This window comes from Anomaloglossus baeobatrachus, chromosome 1 (genome assembly GCF_048569485.1).
Source record: "Anomaloglossus baeobatrachus isolate aAnoBae1 chromosome 1, aAnoBae1.hap1, whole genome shotgun sequence".
Classification (NCBI taxonomy): domain Eukaryota; kingdom Metazoa; phylum Chordata; class Amphibia; order Anura; family Aromobatidae; genus Anomaloglossus; species Anomaloglossus baeobatrachus.
In genome coordinates, this window is record NC_134353.1 from 467,295,424 (window position 1) to 467,311,564 (window position 16,141).

The 16,141-nt window shown below is 46.8% G+C and overlaps 1 protein-coding gene across 3 annotated transcripts in view; it reads right to left on the reverse strand.

Moving 5' to 3' along the window:
- The window catches only part of ARHGAP45 (Rho GTPase activating protein 45), a 235,205-nt gene that overhangs the window by 52,071 nt on the left and 166,993 nt on the right, over window positions 1-16,141 (reverse strand). For all 3 annotated transcript variants that reach the window (XM_075314588.1, XM_075314569.1, XM_075314578.1), the window contains exons 9-14: window positions 15,469-15,579; window positions 15,279-15,359; window positions 14,993-15,160; window positions 11,391-11,528; window positions 10,947-11,131; window positions 10,748-10,851 (exon numbers count right to left, since the gene is read on the reverse strand). In XM_075314588.1, coding sequence (XP_075170703.1) covers window positions 10,748-10,851; window positions 10,947-11,131; window positions 11,391-11,528; window positions 14,993-15,160; window positions 15,279-15,359; window positions 15,469-15,579 — 787 coding nt within the window. The remainder of the gene's footprint in view (window positions 1-10,747; window positions 10,852-10,946; window positions 11,132-11,390; window positions 11,529-14,992; window positions 15,161-15,278; window positions 15,360-15,468; window positions 15,580-16,141) is intronic.

The following is a 16,141-nucleotide window of genomic DNA, read 5'->3' on the forward strand; positions in this document are numbered from 1 at the left end:
AAAATGTTTTGACACTCAAAGTGAATAGGTATTTTTTGACATAATACTGATTTGAGATACCTTCTAAAAATCTAGTTTCTGAGATTGACAATTTAAGACAGCTGTCTAATGCAGGTAACGAGTTGATTAGAAATGTCTAGCTCAGGGGTGGGCAATTAATTTTCCCATGGGGCCGCATGAGAAATTGGGATGGTTTTAGAGGGCCGGACTAATATATTTAACTCAGTTTTACCCAATACTGTATATAGTATATATACTATCCCTTCATAAACAAACAGTAAGTTACGGACTGTATGACCCCTCGTGGCCCTGCATGCACACACGCAGACATGTCCGTTTTTTCTCCGGGAGCACGGGTGTCACACGGATCGCACACTGATGTGATTCGTGTGACATCAGTGTGACAAGTACCAGAGAAAACACGGGTCTTTTTAATAAAAAGATTTTCTATATTTACCTCTCTCCAGCGCTGCTGTCTCTGGCTCTGCTGCCTCCCGCTCCTTATCGCCGGTAATTATAGTCTCTGAATATTCACTGCAGTGAGCAGCTGGAAGCAGGCACAGCGCTGGGGACCGCATCGCTGGGTGAGTATACAGGTGTGTGTGTGTGTGTGTGTTGAGAACCTGGAAGCCGGAGCATCTCGGGGACTTGTCACAGTTCCCAATGAATTCTGATGATCCCGTGAAGCTGAAGCGTGGGTGTCGCAGGGGGGGTCATCAGAGTTCATGGGAAACTCCGATGACCTCCTGGAGGTCACTGTGCTTGCAGAATACTCACCTGTCCCCGCGGTGATGTCCTCAGTGGTGCTGTGCCCGGCACTGTCACCGCGATGCTCCGGCTTCCAGGTCCTGAGTGCGGCGAATAATCGATGAATGAGCGGGGGTCAGAAGTGGGAGGCAGCAGAGCCGAAGAAAGCAGGTAAATATGGAAAATCTTTTTATTTCACAGACTCGTGTTTTTTCCGGTATCTGTCACATGTATGCAAACAGGTACCGGAGAAATGCAATCAGGCCCTGTAATGGCGGCATGCCGCTGCAGGGGGCGGGGAGGGAGCGCGTGGTACCCGATGTAACTCCATTACTATTCGCAGTTACGGCCTTTTCTCTGCGCTGATTCTAGGTACCAGACCCGCTCTAGTTATGTTTGAGCTCCACACGGAGCCAATATCGGGAGCTCCACAATCAAGTGTCTGCTCTCAACATTGTCACAACAGGGGCGGACACTGACAGCTTGGGGCCCCTGTGCAAGAAATTGTATCTGGCCCCCCCTTCTATGGCGACAAAGCTGAATATAGTGTAAATACACACACACACATATTATCAGTGCTTTTTTTGCAGCGGTACGCACCGGTACGGCGTACCGTAAAATATGAAGAGCACCTCTGGCTCTGTCCACATGGCTAATTTGTAAACTATACAAATTAGCCATGTGTGGAGCGGAGGCACAAGCCAGAGGCATATCTAGGGGGGAGCCGGCGGGGCGCTGGCGGGCTGCCTGATGCTGCGGTGTGGAAGTCTGCCGGGATGGGAGCCGCTATTCTCTGAGCGTGGCTGTCACGCTGAAAGCCGCACTCATAGAGAGTGCAGCGCGCGGCTCCCAGTGCTCAATTGTCCTTGTTTCTGTCAGACGTGAGGACAATTGAAGCTGTGATCCCTGGTGCTGACTTCCGGGTCAGCACGACGGCTTTCATGTGATCAGGTCAGCTGATCACACTGCTGACACAGAAGCCAGCGCCGCAGCGCGGAGGCGGCAGAGAAACGCTGATAAGTGCTTCACTGTAGAGCTGAAGAAGACACAAAGGAGGAACATTATGGGGTGAGAGGGGAGTATTTATGAAACAGTATGGGGGAGAGAGGGTGGGGGAGGAAACTATCTGTGGACACACTATGGGGGGACAGAGGTTGGGGAATGGGAACCATCTGTGGACACACTTTGGGGGGACAGAGGGTGGGGAGGGGGCAATATCTATATACACAGTATGGGTGGGGGAGGGAACTATCTGTGGACAGAGTATGGTGGGAAGAGAGGATGGGGAGGGGGAAGTATCTTTGAACACAGTATGGGGAGAGAGAGGATGAGGTTTCATGCATGGGGAGAGAGAGGATGAGGTTTCATGCATGGGGAGAGAGGGGATGAGGTTTCATGCATGGGGAGAGAGAGGATGAGGTTTTATGCATGGGGAGAGAGAGGATGAGGTTTTATGCATGGGGAGAGAGAGGATGAGGTTTCATGCATGGGGAGAGAGAGGATGAGGTTTCATGCCTGGGAACAGAGAGGATGAGGGGTGATGCATGGGGACAGAGAGGATGAGGGGTGATGCATGGGGACAGAGGATGAGGGGTGATGCATGGGGACAGTAAAGATGAGGGGTGATGCATGGGGACAGAGAGGATGAGGGGTGATGTATGGGGACAGAGAGGATAAGGGGTGATGCATGGGGACAGAGAGGATGAGGGGTGATGCATGGGGACAGAGAGGATGAGGGGTGATGCATGGGGACAGAGACGATGCGGTGCGAATTGGAAAGAAATTTTGAGGACACAGAATAAAGAGTGACATGGTATGAGGAGCAAGTGGGCAGGATGGGAAGTGAGGTGGAAAAGTATTTGTACAAACAGGAGGTAGTGAGGAGACAGTAAGGGATGAGAAGAATGTGAGGGGCACAGAATAAAGACTGGGTAGTGGAGGGGGATGCTATAGAGAGGGGGCAGAATGGGAGGACAGTGTAAGGTTATAGCAAGGAGGGGAGTGTGATGAAGGCACAGTATAAAGACTGGGCAGTATAAGGGGACACAGTGTAAAAGACACTGTAAACAGTAGGCTCAGTTTGGAAAGAAGGAAAATGGAGCGCATGTACCATAAGAGGGACAGTGTGGGTCATATTTTGTGCAGAGAATACTGTGAGGGGCCATTATTTGTTCAGGGGCACAGTGTAGGGCAGATATTTTTAAGTAGAGGTATTATAATCATTCTGCTACTTTTAGGGGCATCGTGTCGGGATGTGTTACAGAAGACCGGAGAAGATGGAAATCTGCAGAGACGAGATGTGAATGAGAAAAGTCATCATTGCGTCAGGACAAGATGAAGAATAGAAAGAAATGAATAGAGACAACATCATCTATAAGGTACCTGAATGTAAATATTTATTTGTGATACTGACAGTGTCTTATCATTAGGCCTCAGTCCCACTTGTGCATTGCTTCTCATGTGAGCACAATGGGACCCCACTGATCAGCTGATTATGGTGCAGGTGGCCGGAAATGCTTATTTCTGGATCTGCGCCATCCTCTGATGGTGTCCGCGGCTGGGTACTGCACATCCTCCTCATTGATTTTAATAGGAGACTGCTGCCACTATCAGAAGATGGAGCAGATTAGCCGGCCACCACCAGCACCTAGTGTAGGGAATTGGCGGGTTGCCAGGTGCCGAACCCCGATCAGTCAGACATTGGTGACCTATCCTAAGGAAAGGTCATTAATGTTAAAGTAGTGGACAATCTCTTTAATAAAGTCTTGTGCCGTCTGACAAGTTAAGGGTTACTATGTTTTTATTTATGTTGTTAGGAGCATTAAAGGGGTTGTCCAAATTTGTGATGAGTCTGCAGTCACTCCTTGTGTCACTCTGTGACTGCAGCCTTCTGAATTCTTACAGTGCGCACACTGCACGCTGTCAGGATTCTCTGGTGCCGGCGGTGAGAGCGGGAGGTTATGAAGCTGCAACTATGCAATTTACATATATGTGGTCATGTGCTGAACAGACACGCTCAATGAAAATTAATTGACTGAGGCTGCACACATCAAATCAGAATGTGGCCAGAAGTGTACAACAAATCTCATACTTGTGCTCGCATGATCGTCCACTTTCTCCACTGGCACCAGCACCCTCCTCCTCCCGACCCCCCCACCCCCCCGCTCCTCGCCTCAGAGATGCGTGCCAGCAAATATCTTTTTACAAAAAAAGTACTGCATATTATATATATCTATATATATAATTGCCTTATTCTGTCTGTCTGTCTGTCTGTCTGTCTGTCTATCTGTCTGTCTATCTGTCTGTCTATCTGTCTGTCTGTCATGCTCCGAAATTGTGTCCTTACGGTGACACAAAGCTGATTGGCCGCTGGGCTCGCCATGGCCCCGCCCCCCACACGGATTGGCCTCTCGCCCCGGCTCTCTGCAGGCCCCGCCCCCCTCACGCAATGCACGCTCGCTCTGGCCCAACTGACACGGAACCCCGATTCCCAGGTGAGTACACACACACACATCAGATCACACTCACTCTCACACTCACTCTCACACACACCTCACACATCACAACATGCTGGGATATCGCTTGCTTCTACACCGGCTCCGTCAGGATCCCAGCAGCGCCACACATAACCTTGCGATGCTGGGATCTTCACGGAGGCCGTGAAAGCTGGTAACCATTATACACATCGGGTAACTAAGGTCCCTTAGTTACCCGATGTGTATCATAGTTACCAGTGTACACCGGCTCACACTCACTCTCATACACACCTCACACACACATCACATCGCATCCACACATCAAGGTCCTGCAGCGGCGGAAAATACAGACACATAACAGCACACACATAACAGCACACACATAACAGCACACACATAACAGCACACACATAACAGCACACACATACACACACACAAATCAGATCACACTCACTCACACACACACATCACATCGCATCCACATACTCACAACATCCTGGGATATCGCTTGCTTCTCGGCCGCGATACTGTGCTGTTGTGATCTTCCAGGACCTGCCGGAGGATCACATGGCCAGAAGCATGTGATATCCCCGGATGTTGTGAGTATAAGCGCGTATGTGCGATATCGTCAGTGTCTGTGTGTGTGAGTGTATGCGATTGGGTGTGTGTGAGTGTATGCGATCGGGTGTGTGTGAGTGGATGCGATCGGGTGTGTGTGAGTGGATGCGATCGGGTGTGTGTGAGTGGATGCGATCGGGTGTGTGTGAGTGGATGCGATCGGGTGTGTGTGAGTGGATGCGATCGGGTGTGTGTGAGTGGATGCGATCGGGTGTGTGAGTGTCGGCAGAGGAGCACGGCGTGCTGGAGGAGGCTGGGAGCAGAGAGGCTGATCATGGGGAAGGCTGGGAGGAGAGAGGCTGATGCTGGGGGAGGCTGGGAGGGGGAGGCTGGGACGAGGGAGGCTGATGCTGGTGGAGGCTGATGCTTGGGGAGGCTGATGCTGGGGGAGGCTGGAAGGAGAGAGGCTAATGCTGGTGGAGGCTGATGCTTGGGGAGGCTGATGCTGGGGGAGACTGGGAGGGGAAGGCTGATGCTGAGGGAGGCTGGGAGGAAGGAGGCTGGGAGGAGAGAGGCTGATCCTGGGGAAGGCTGGGAACGGGAGGCTGATGCTGAGGGAGGCTGGAAGGAGAGAGGCTGATGCTGGGGGAGGCTGGAAGGAGAGAGGCTGATGCTGGTGGAGGCTGATGCTTGGGGAGGCTGATGCTGGGGGAGACTGGGAGCGGAAGGCTGATGCTGAGGGAGGCTGGGAGAGGGAGGCTGGGAGGAAGGAGGCTGGGAGGAGAGAGGCTGATCCTGGGGAAGGCTGGGAAGGGGAGGCTGATGCTGGGGGAGGCTGGAAGGAGAGAGGCTGGAAGGAGAGAGGCTGATGCTGGTGGAGGCTGATGCATGGGGAGGCTGATGCTGGGGGAGACTGGGAGCAGAAGGCTGATGCTGAGGGAGGCTGGGAGGAAGGAGGCTGGGAGGAAGGAGGCTGGGAGGAGAGAGGCTGATCCTGGGGAAGGCTGGGAAGGGGAGGCTGATGCTGAGGGAAGCTGGAAGGAGAGAGGCTGATGCTGGGGGAGGCTGGAAGGAGAGAGGCTGAGGCTGGGAGGAGAGAGGCTGATGCTGGGGAAGGCTGATGCTGAGGGAGGCTGGGAGGGGAAAGCTGATGCTGGGGAAGGCTGGGAGGACGGAGGCTGGGAGGAGAGAGGCTGATCCTGGGGAAGGCTGGGAGAGGGAGGCTGATGCTGGAGGAGGCTGGAAGGAGAGAGGCTGATGCTGGCGGAGGCTGATGCTGGGGAGGCTGGGAGAGGGAGGCTGATGCTGAGGGAGGCTGGGAGGAGGGAGACTGGGAGAGGTAGGCTGAGAGAAGAGAGGCTGATGCACACACACACACACACACACACACGCGCGCGCGCGCACTGCACAACACACCACACACACACACACACACTGGGAACCACAAATAACTGCCCTACACAGACACCCACACACACAGACAACGCTGCACACACACAACACCCAACACACAAACATCGCGGCACACACAAATATACGCACATACCGCACAACACACACATTGCACAAAACATACCTCCCCCCAAAACACACCACACACACACAAACCGCGCAACACACACACAACGCTACAGACACACAGCGCTCCACAAACAACGCAACACACGCAACACACATACAACACCGCTCTCACCCCCCGTCACACCCAGACAACACCCAGAACATGTACAGCGCCTACACAAACACTTGGTAACTACACACAACAACATCTATATATATATATATATATATATATATATATATATATATATAACAAAAATCATACATGAACTACACAATACGTAAATTCTAGAATACCCGATGCGTAGAATCGGGCCACCTTCTAGTATATATATATATATATATATATATATATATACACACACTTATACATACGTATACACACACACGCACTATATATATATATATACAGAAACAATCCCCATATACTACATCACTACACCCCTATATACTACACCTGTAATATACATCACTACATCCTATATACTATACCTGTAATATACATCACTACACTCCTATATACTACACCTGTAATATACATCACTACATCCCTATATACTACACCTGTAATATACATCACTACACTCCTATATACTACACCTGTAATATACATCACTACACCCCTATATACTACACCTGTAATATACATCACTACATCCCCATATACTACATCTGTAATAAACTACACCTCTACACTCCTATATACTACACCTGTAATATACATCACTAAACTCCTATATACTACACCTGTAATATACATCACTACATCCCCATATACATCACTAGACCCCTATATACTACACCTGTAAAACTACATTCCCATATACTACATCACTACACCCAAATATTAGTCACCAGTTACCCCCCCTCCCTCCCCCCATTGTTCCCTCTGGTTACTAGTCACCACTCACCTCTCCCTCCTCAGGGATCTCCGTACAAGCCCCCGCCGAGATTCTTCTCCTGTATGGGCCCCGCCGCTTCTGTTCTTGTACGGGCCCCCGCCGCTGCTGTTCTTGTACGGGCCCCCGCCGCTGCTTCTCTCCGTAGGGCCCCGGCTGCTGCAGCTTCTTCTCCTGCCGGGCGGGAACTTTTCAAATGACACACGCGCGCGCCATACTGACGACATCAGGGCGCGCGTGTGTGTCACAGAGAAAGGTGCCAGGCAGGGAACAGAGGATAGATTCCTGCGTTCCGCTGACTACACTGTGTGGTGCTGCAGGATCGCTCCCTGCCCGACACGCAGCATGTGATGAGGGCAATCTGACCTGGAGCCTGGAGCTCCAGACAACAGGTCAGATTGCCCTCATCACTGACCGGCCAGCAAGGACGCCCTGAACCAGGTGGGCCAGTCACAGAGAGTAGGCGGGCCGGATGTGGCCCACGGGCCGCCCCTTGCCCAGGTCTGGTCTAGCTGGTCTGTAGGAGCCAGAACTCTTAATGCTTGGTAGGTGATCATATACTTATTTCTCTCTGCAAAATGCAAATAAATTGATATAATTTATACAATGTAATTTTCTGGATTTTATTTTGGATATTCTATCTCTCACTGTTAAAAGTTACCTACCCTTAAAATTATAGACTGTTCATGTATTTGTCAGTGGGCAAACTTAATAAATCAGCAAGGGATCAAATTATTATTTCCCTCACTGTATTCTTAAAAAAAAAAGGTCAGCAATTCTTGGGATTCACTCAGACACTTAAAAGTCCATTCTGCTGCGTTGTCCACTATGACTCATAATTAAGACAAGAAAAATCTCAAACCAACCTCAGTTCTTTCCCCTGATCATTTGTGCTTAAAGGGAAAGTGCAGTCTAGAATACAAAGTTTGCAGCCTCTCTATGTGACTGCAGACTTGTGAATCCTCCACACACTGTACGATGTGAGGATTTCTTGGTGTCTGCGATGGAATGGCGGTCAAATATGCAATATGCATACTCGTGGCCAGAACTCGACTAGAAGGTTGAGTGAGGCCGGGCCCACTAGTCGGGTTCTGATCAGGCTATGTGTGGCGCCCCTGAGACTTCAGTCGCCACAGGGTACTGCATCTCACCAGAGGTGCGGTACTCATCCTGGGTAAGGAGGAGGTCGGTGCTGGTTCACAACATCCACAACCACACATAAGCTAGTTGCTCACTCACCAGGACGGGGTTAGAGTAGGGTCATTTAGGATGGTCACCATATCGTCTAGGGCCTCCCACCCACTAAGGCTATGTGCGCACATAGCGTTCTGTCCCTGCAGAAATTTCTGCAGCGATTTGAACAGCACACGTGCGCTTGAAATCCCTGCAGAAAGAGTCCGTAATGAAAAAAAAAGCCGATTTCATGCGCTCTAAGTGCAGCCCCTCCCATAGACAGAGCGGGGGATGCATGCAGAGTGCACGGAATAAGTGACATGTCACTTCTTAGAATGCGCGCTTCGGGCAGCAGCCGAAGCGCTGCGCTCTAATATGCCACGTGCGCACATCTCCTGCATAATCTTCATAGATTATGCTGGGGACACAGGATGCATGCAGTTACGCTGTGGTGCAGATCGCAGCGTAACTGCATGCAAATACACAACGTGCACATAGACTTACTCTGGGACTCGAGTGGGCAGGGCGACTGATCTGGGGAGCAGGAGCCACACACACAGTTATTCAGTCGAGTTACCACTGGGAACGGAGTGAGACGCAGGAGAATAAGGTCGCTGAGGGGAAAGCTCATAGCTCCCTCAGGACCGGCGCACATCTCAGGGTGCGGAGCCCTAGGCTGGTGGGCACTTCAAGACCTGCCAGCAGAATCCACAGGGCAGAAGATTTCAAGTCGTCTGGCCCACAACAGCACCCGGGGCAAAGCAGCATATAGAGCCAGGAGCCATGACCATGGGGCAGCCCATCAATGGACTAACGCTGCCTGCTAGATGGGACGGGGAACATAACCAACCCAAAGGACAGAGGTCCCTGTGTAGCTTCAAGTCGCAGGGACTCACACAACAGAGCACAAGGAGGAAGGACTAACAAAGTAACCCTCCGGTACCTTCCCCCAAACAATCTAGGATCGATTGGAGCCCATCACAGCGGAGACTGGTAGTCCAACAGCAGGAGTGATTCATTGAGTAAACACCTTAAACTGCAACCGCTGTGTTGTCTTGATTCTTCCAGCAACCCACGCTTCCCACACTGGGGTGGTTGACTACTCCCAACATCCTCCCTGGGGTCTAGCTCTGCCTGTGGAGAGCTGCAACATCTGAGCTGCGTTATCATCCGACCCAGCTGTGAGAAACACTCCGCAGCGGCGGCTCTCATGATAGCCGCATACCACAGGTGGCGTCACGATTGACTACTACTACTCCCACCATTATCCCCTTATCTTTATTGGTTGACACGGCGGGATCACGGAGCTGTGCCAGGCCACTGTGACAACTCAAACTCTCCCAACATCGGCCCAGTGACTAGTAATTCCTCAAAACCCCGCGGGCGCGTCATATGCATATTGCATACTGCATACTTGACCACTGTTGCCTGTACAGACACCAATGAATTCTTGCAATGCACAATGTGACGTCTCTCACTACTAAGGCTGAACAGCTTTAAAAGGCGCCATATATAGCATAGCGGTTTATGCTGTAAGATAAATCTGGTGCATTTCTAAATGGTTGAGTTGAAGTTTACATTACCTATCACTTACCTTGTGCCAGAAATTTGAGCCAAAAATTTGGCACATGTTCTGGTGTCACAGATTAAAACAAGCCCCTTTCCCTTATGGTGGTTTTATGGCGGGCAGTATTTATAATTAGTCATTTTTATCTTGCCACAGAACCTATTCCACTTTATTCTAAGTGTACTTCCAGCTGGATAAAGTTATATTAGATTTTTATGTTAGCAATTAATGTTTTTCGTTGCCACTATCCCACACAGCTGCGAATGGCAAAGCAGCTAGTTAACATTATTGTATACCATGATCTGCATCTCAGGAATATATTCGGAGAACAAATTGCTCATGGAAAACTTGACAGCCTAACCATAATTCCTCCATTTTTATGTGCTGTACTCCTGTGAGTTATTCAGTCTTTTGGAAACTTGCTATACTTGATTCCTCTCCTGAACACAAGGGTTATTACATTTGTCAAGGAATTGTTCTCAGTTTCCTTTTACTTATGGTGGCATTTTTCAAAATAAGGCGTTGGATATCTATATTACGTTGTTCGGTATTTATGTTACAATTTCTTTGACTACACTTTATCCATGTTTCTCTTAGCACCACCTGGTTAAACCAGTGTTGGCATAAAATACCCTTCCACCCGCCTAGATGTCTGTTGGCCGAATGCTGTCTCTCCCAACTATCTCACAGCCATGAAAAACTGGGCTCAGCCACCATGTGATCTAAACACTTGTTAGGATACTTTATAACATTATTTGCCATCTCACCTCTCCTCTCCACAGATCGTTCCTCTCCTGCAGTTTCTTTATTTTCTCCAAAAAGAAAATCCTTTGAATTCAAACTTGACTTTCTGTTTCGAATGCATGGTGACCTACACATAGCAAAAAATACATTCAAATACTTATCTAAAAGGCAAATGGTTAAATAATGTACAAGAGAAGAAACTAAAGAATTTCATAAACTGACATCTGTGGTGTGTATGGCTGGAAGTCATAGGAAATTTCAGGCTCTGCTCCAGCCCCAAGCTGTCTAACATATGATGCATACTGTTGTCCCAGGTCATACAGTTTACTGCTCTCACATAACGTCTGGAACCCAACTGGTAATGGTGCTGTTTCCATGTGCATGCTCTGATAATAGGAGATGGTTGCCTGGAGAGACATGGGAAAATGAATCAGATGAGTGCCCTTAATTGTTCAAATACACACTACCAAATTTTCTCATCTGACCATATTTCAGATGAGACTCGCCTATTCAGGTCCATGGATGCCATACTGATTGCACACGACAATTGAGATGAAAATCACCAGTTGTTTTCTGGATGAAACCTTAATGATTACATCAGTGTGAACTTATAATAATGATAGAACGTTAAAAAAATTAAATAATATCTAAGAACTCTTTCTCTACCGAACGCAGCACTTGGTCCGTCTGTTTAATGATCTCTTGCAGTTGTCGAAGAACATTGACTTTCACATCCTCCAGTTCCTGTTTTTGAGTCTTAGCATCTGCAATACATGTCCGGTAAGTTGCCATTGCCTCTTCAGCCTGTAAGAAATAAAATGGAGCATGTATTTGAAGGTGAGAGGTCTAGATAAATTTAAATATTACAGTGAAGATAAATTTACTCTCATGTTGAAAAGCACTTAACCATTACCCCATGCTATACAGCAGACCTGGGCAAAGTGCTGCCTAGTAGCCACACCCGGCCATTTTGTTGTTTCTATATAGCCTGAGACAGATGGATACAGTGATATCCCGCACCATGCAGCCGTCCCCTGGTTGGCATCTCAATTTCATCGATATCCTAAGGATGCAAATATTGTTGAACACAATGATGGAACAGGAAGCCACCTGCTCCGTGTTCCATCACTTTGTCTAGGTGACTGAGTTTCTGCACAGAGGGCATATTGATATCATCAGATCATGCCTGCTGTGTGGAAATTCAGTACCAAAGTGTACAGAGTGAAGTGGACCATCAGAGAGTACGAGTTTAGGTTAGTAATTTTAATTTTTTTTTATTTTAATTATCGCTCATTAATTCTTTGTGTAAGGCCATAATACTGTGCGAGGGGCTGTGGGGACATGATACTTGTGTGTGAGTCAAAATACTGTTTGAGGGGCTGTGTGGCTCATCATGCTGTGTGTGGGATAATTATATGTTGTGTGTTGGTGCCATCATACTGTTTAGGGGACAATGAGAGATCTCATATTGTATAAGGGGATGTTGGGACATCATACTCCATGGGGTTGTAGGAGCTATCCATCATACTGTGTGTGGGGACTGTGGGGCCATCATACTATGTGTGCGGCGCTATATGGGAATCATAGTGTGTGTATGAAATAATAATAGGCTGTTGCGGCCTCGAGTGTGTGTGTGTGTGTGTGTGTGTGTACATCTATCCTTATTGAATATACTTAAAGAAGCTCTCCAGTTATATTTTTTATTCTTGAAACTTAGTAAATGTTAGCATATTCTAAGTGTGTTAATATACTCCCTGACCTACGTCTACCCCGGTTTCCAGCGCCATTGCAATCCTCTGCTAAGTCACTTGACAGATCACAATGGGCTGTGTGTGAGCTTGAGGTTGCTTTTTATGAAGTGTTAGAATGGAGCTCCAGAAACCTACATTGGAAAATCAACTTCGGGTTCACACAGATTGTAGTGTGATCTGGCTGGTGAGAATCATAGTCACGTGAAGAGGAGCGAAGCAGCGCTGAAAACCAGGGAAGACAGCAATTGGATGAGTATATTAATAATATTTCTATAGCGCTATTAATTCTACAACGCTTTACATACATCGGCAACACTGTCCCCATTGGGGCTCACAATCTACATTCCCTATCAGTATGTTTTTTGGAGTGTGGGAGGAAACTGGAGGAAACCCATGCAAACATACAAACTCCTTGCAGATGTTGTCCTTGGTGGAATTTGAAACCAGGACCCTAGTGCTGCAAGACTGCAGTGCTAACCACTGAGCCACCACAAGACTGCAGTGCTAACCACTGAGCCACCACAAGACTGCAGTGCTAAACAGTGAGCCACTAACATTTACACAGGTTCAGGGTATAAAAAAAAAATAAGGGAGTGCTTGAGTGCTTCTTTAAGGCTGAATAAGGGAAGCAGTATAATGTTTAAACTTTATAAAGAGCAGTAAATTATTTTGATTACAATGCCTTGCTAAAGTATTTGGCTCTTTTGAACTTTTCAACCTTTTCCCACATTTCAGGCTTCAAACATAAAGATAAAAAAAATAATTTATTTGTTGAAGAATCAACAAGTGGGACACAATTGTGAAGGAAAACGAAATGTATTGCTTGTGTTTAAACTTTTTTAAAAAACAATAAACTGAAAATAAACTGAAAAGTATTATTCGGCAAACTCACTTCAGGAGTTCATTAAGAATCTCTGAATGATCCAATGTTGTCCTTAATGACTGATGATGATAAATATAATCCACCTGTGTGTAATCAAGTCTCCGCATAATGGCATCTGCTCTGTGATAGTCTCAGTGTTCTGATTAAAGTGCAGAGAGCATCATGAAGACCAAGGAACACAACAGGCAGGTCCGTGATACTATTGTGAAGAAGTTTAAAGCCGGATTTGGATACAAAAAGATTTCCAAAACTTTAAAGATCCCAAGGAGCACTGTACAGGTGATCATATTGAAATGGAAGGAGTATCATACAACTGCAAATCTACCAAGACCCGGCCGTCCATCCAAACTTTCATCTCAAACAAGGAGAAGACTGATCAGAGATGCAGCCAAGAGGCCCATGAACACTCTGAATGAACTGCAGAGATCTACAGCTGAGGTGGGAGAGTCTGTCCATAGGACAACAATAGTCATACACTGCACAAATCTGGCCATTATGAAAGAGTGGCAAGAAGAAAGCCATTTCTCAAATATATCCATAAAAAGTGTAATTTAAAGTTTGCCACACGCCCCTTGGGAGACAAACCAAACATGTGGAACAAGGTGGTGCTCTGGTCAGATGAAACCAAAATCAAACTTTTTGGGCACAATGCCAAACGATATGTTTGGCGTAAAAGCAACACAGCTCATCACCCTGAACACACCATCCCCACTATCAAACATGGTGGTGGCACCATCATGGTTTGGGCCTGCTTTTCTTCAGCAAAGACAGGGAAGATGAATGAAGCCAAATAGAGGACCATTCTTGAAGAAAACCTGTTGGAGTCTGCAAAAGAGACTGGGACAGAGATTTGTCTTCCAACAAGACAATGATCCCAAACATAAAGCAAAATCTACAATGGAATGGTTCACAAATAAACGTATCCAAGTGTTAGAATGGCCAAGTCAGAGCCCAGACCTGAATCCAATTGAGAATCTGTGGAAAGAGCTGAAAACTGCTGTTCACAAACGCTCTCCATCAAACCTCACTGAGCTCCAGCTGTTTGCAAAGGAAGAATGGGAAAGAATTTCAGTCTGTCAGAGACATACCCCAAGCGACTTGCAGCTGTAATTGCAGCAAAAGGTGGCGATACAAAGTATTAACTTAAAGGGGATGAATAATATTGCACGCCCCAATTTTGAGTTTATTACTTTTTACAAAAATTTAACATAAGCAATAAATTTCGTTCAACTTCACAATTGTGTCCCACTTGTTGATTCTTCACCAAATAAATTAAATTTTTTTTATCTTTATGTTTGAAGCCTGAAATATGGGAAAAGGTTGAAAAAATCAAGGGGGCCGAATACTTTCGCAAAGGAACTGTAGCTGCTACAAGTAAGAATACAAGTTACAATAAGCCCAATCGTAACATGTATTAACGTTAACTGCTGCTCAACATACATAATTCTGCTCAATATTAAGCACTAAAATTAGTATGAAATAATAAAAATAAGCTTTAGCCGCTTGATTCAGCTGTCAACAACAGTCAAGTCCTCTCATGTGCCCCTTGAGAAATGAATTGCCAACCCCGGCTATACGTCGTTTCACTGGACTGGCTACACAGGATTGTTTTGTTGCTTTAATGCAATATTTACCCTGTTCTTTGCTTCTTCCTCAGCCCTCCTTTTCTTGTCAATGGATTTGGTTCCGCTGTGACTTTGCTCCTCCTCAGCACGTGCTGCGTTGTACTGGGCTTTCTCATGCTCTTCACTGCGCTGCATGTATGTCTGCTTTGCTTTCCGTAAGTTAGTTTCTGCCTCTAACTGAGAAGAGTTTACAACGACAACAAAAAATCAGAAGCTGTAATATATTTGATATAGATAAGGTACTAAAACACTAAAAGATAGATGTGTTTGTTCTAGATTACATATTTGTTCATACCAATTTGCGCTGGGCTCTCTGCCACTGCTCTTTCAGTTCTTTTCTACGTTTCTCATGTTCCAAACGCCGCATGTTCACTGGCTTTGTAGAGAGTAGAATATTTCAAGAATTATTATATATAATTTATATTGATGTTTATTATTAGTAAATGTCATTGTTCTAAAGGCAACAAAATGCTTGAAAAATATACCTGCAGAAAGGTTTGCTGCTGCAGTGTCAATGCTGTGTGTAGGACACCATGTGCATGGTCCTGATCCTGCTCCAACGCTACAGAGTAGATGGACTGGAAAGGCATGTATGGCTGAAAATGAAAAAGAAACAGGCTAGTACAACCGGACAAATACGCTGAAAGGGATTTTGAGTCCCCACAAAGTTCCCTATACACAGTATGAGCCCCCACATAGCCCCCTATATACAATATGAGCCTTTACATAGCACCCTATATACAGTATGAGCCATCAATAGCACCCTATATATGGTATGAGCTCTCACATAGCCCCAATACACAGGAAGAGCCCTCACATAGCCGCCCAAATATATATATATATATATATATATATATATATATATATATATATCACAAACAGTATATGGGCCAGCTCACCTGTCTGAGCTCTGATCAGAATGAGTCCTCCTGTTTCCCACTATGGTGCACGGATCCTGAACTGGGAGAATATCCTTGGCAATAAAGAAAATAGGAATGGATCCAGCAAGCAAACACTTGGGAAGTCCAGATAGCAGTATAGATTTTTGGCAAATTTATTGAAAAAAAAGTTAAAAATGTACAGAGCTGGAGACAATTAATATTCGCATGACACACGCAACCACGGAGAACGCGTTTTGGCAGTGTAAACCGCCTTCTT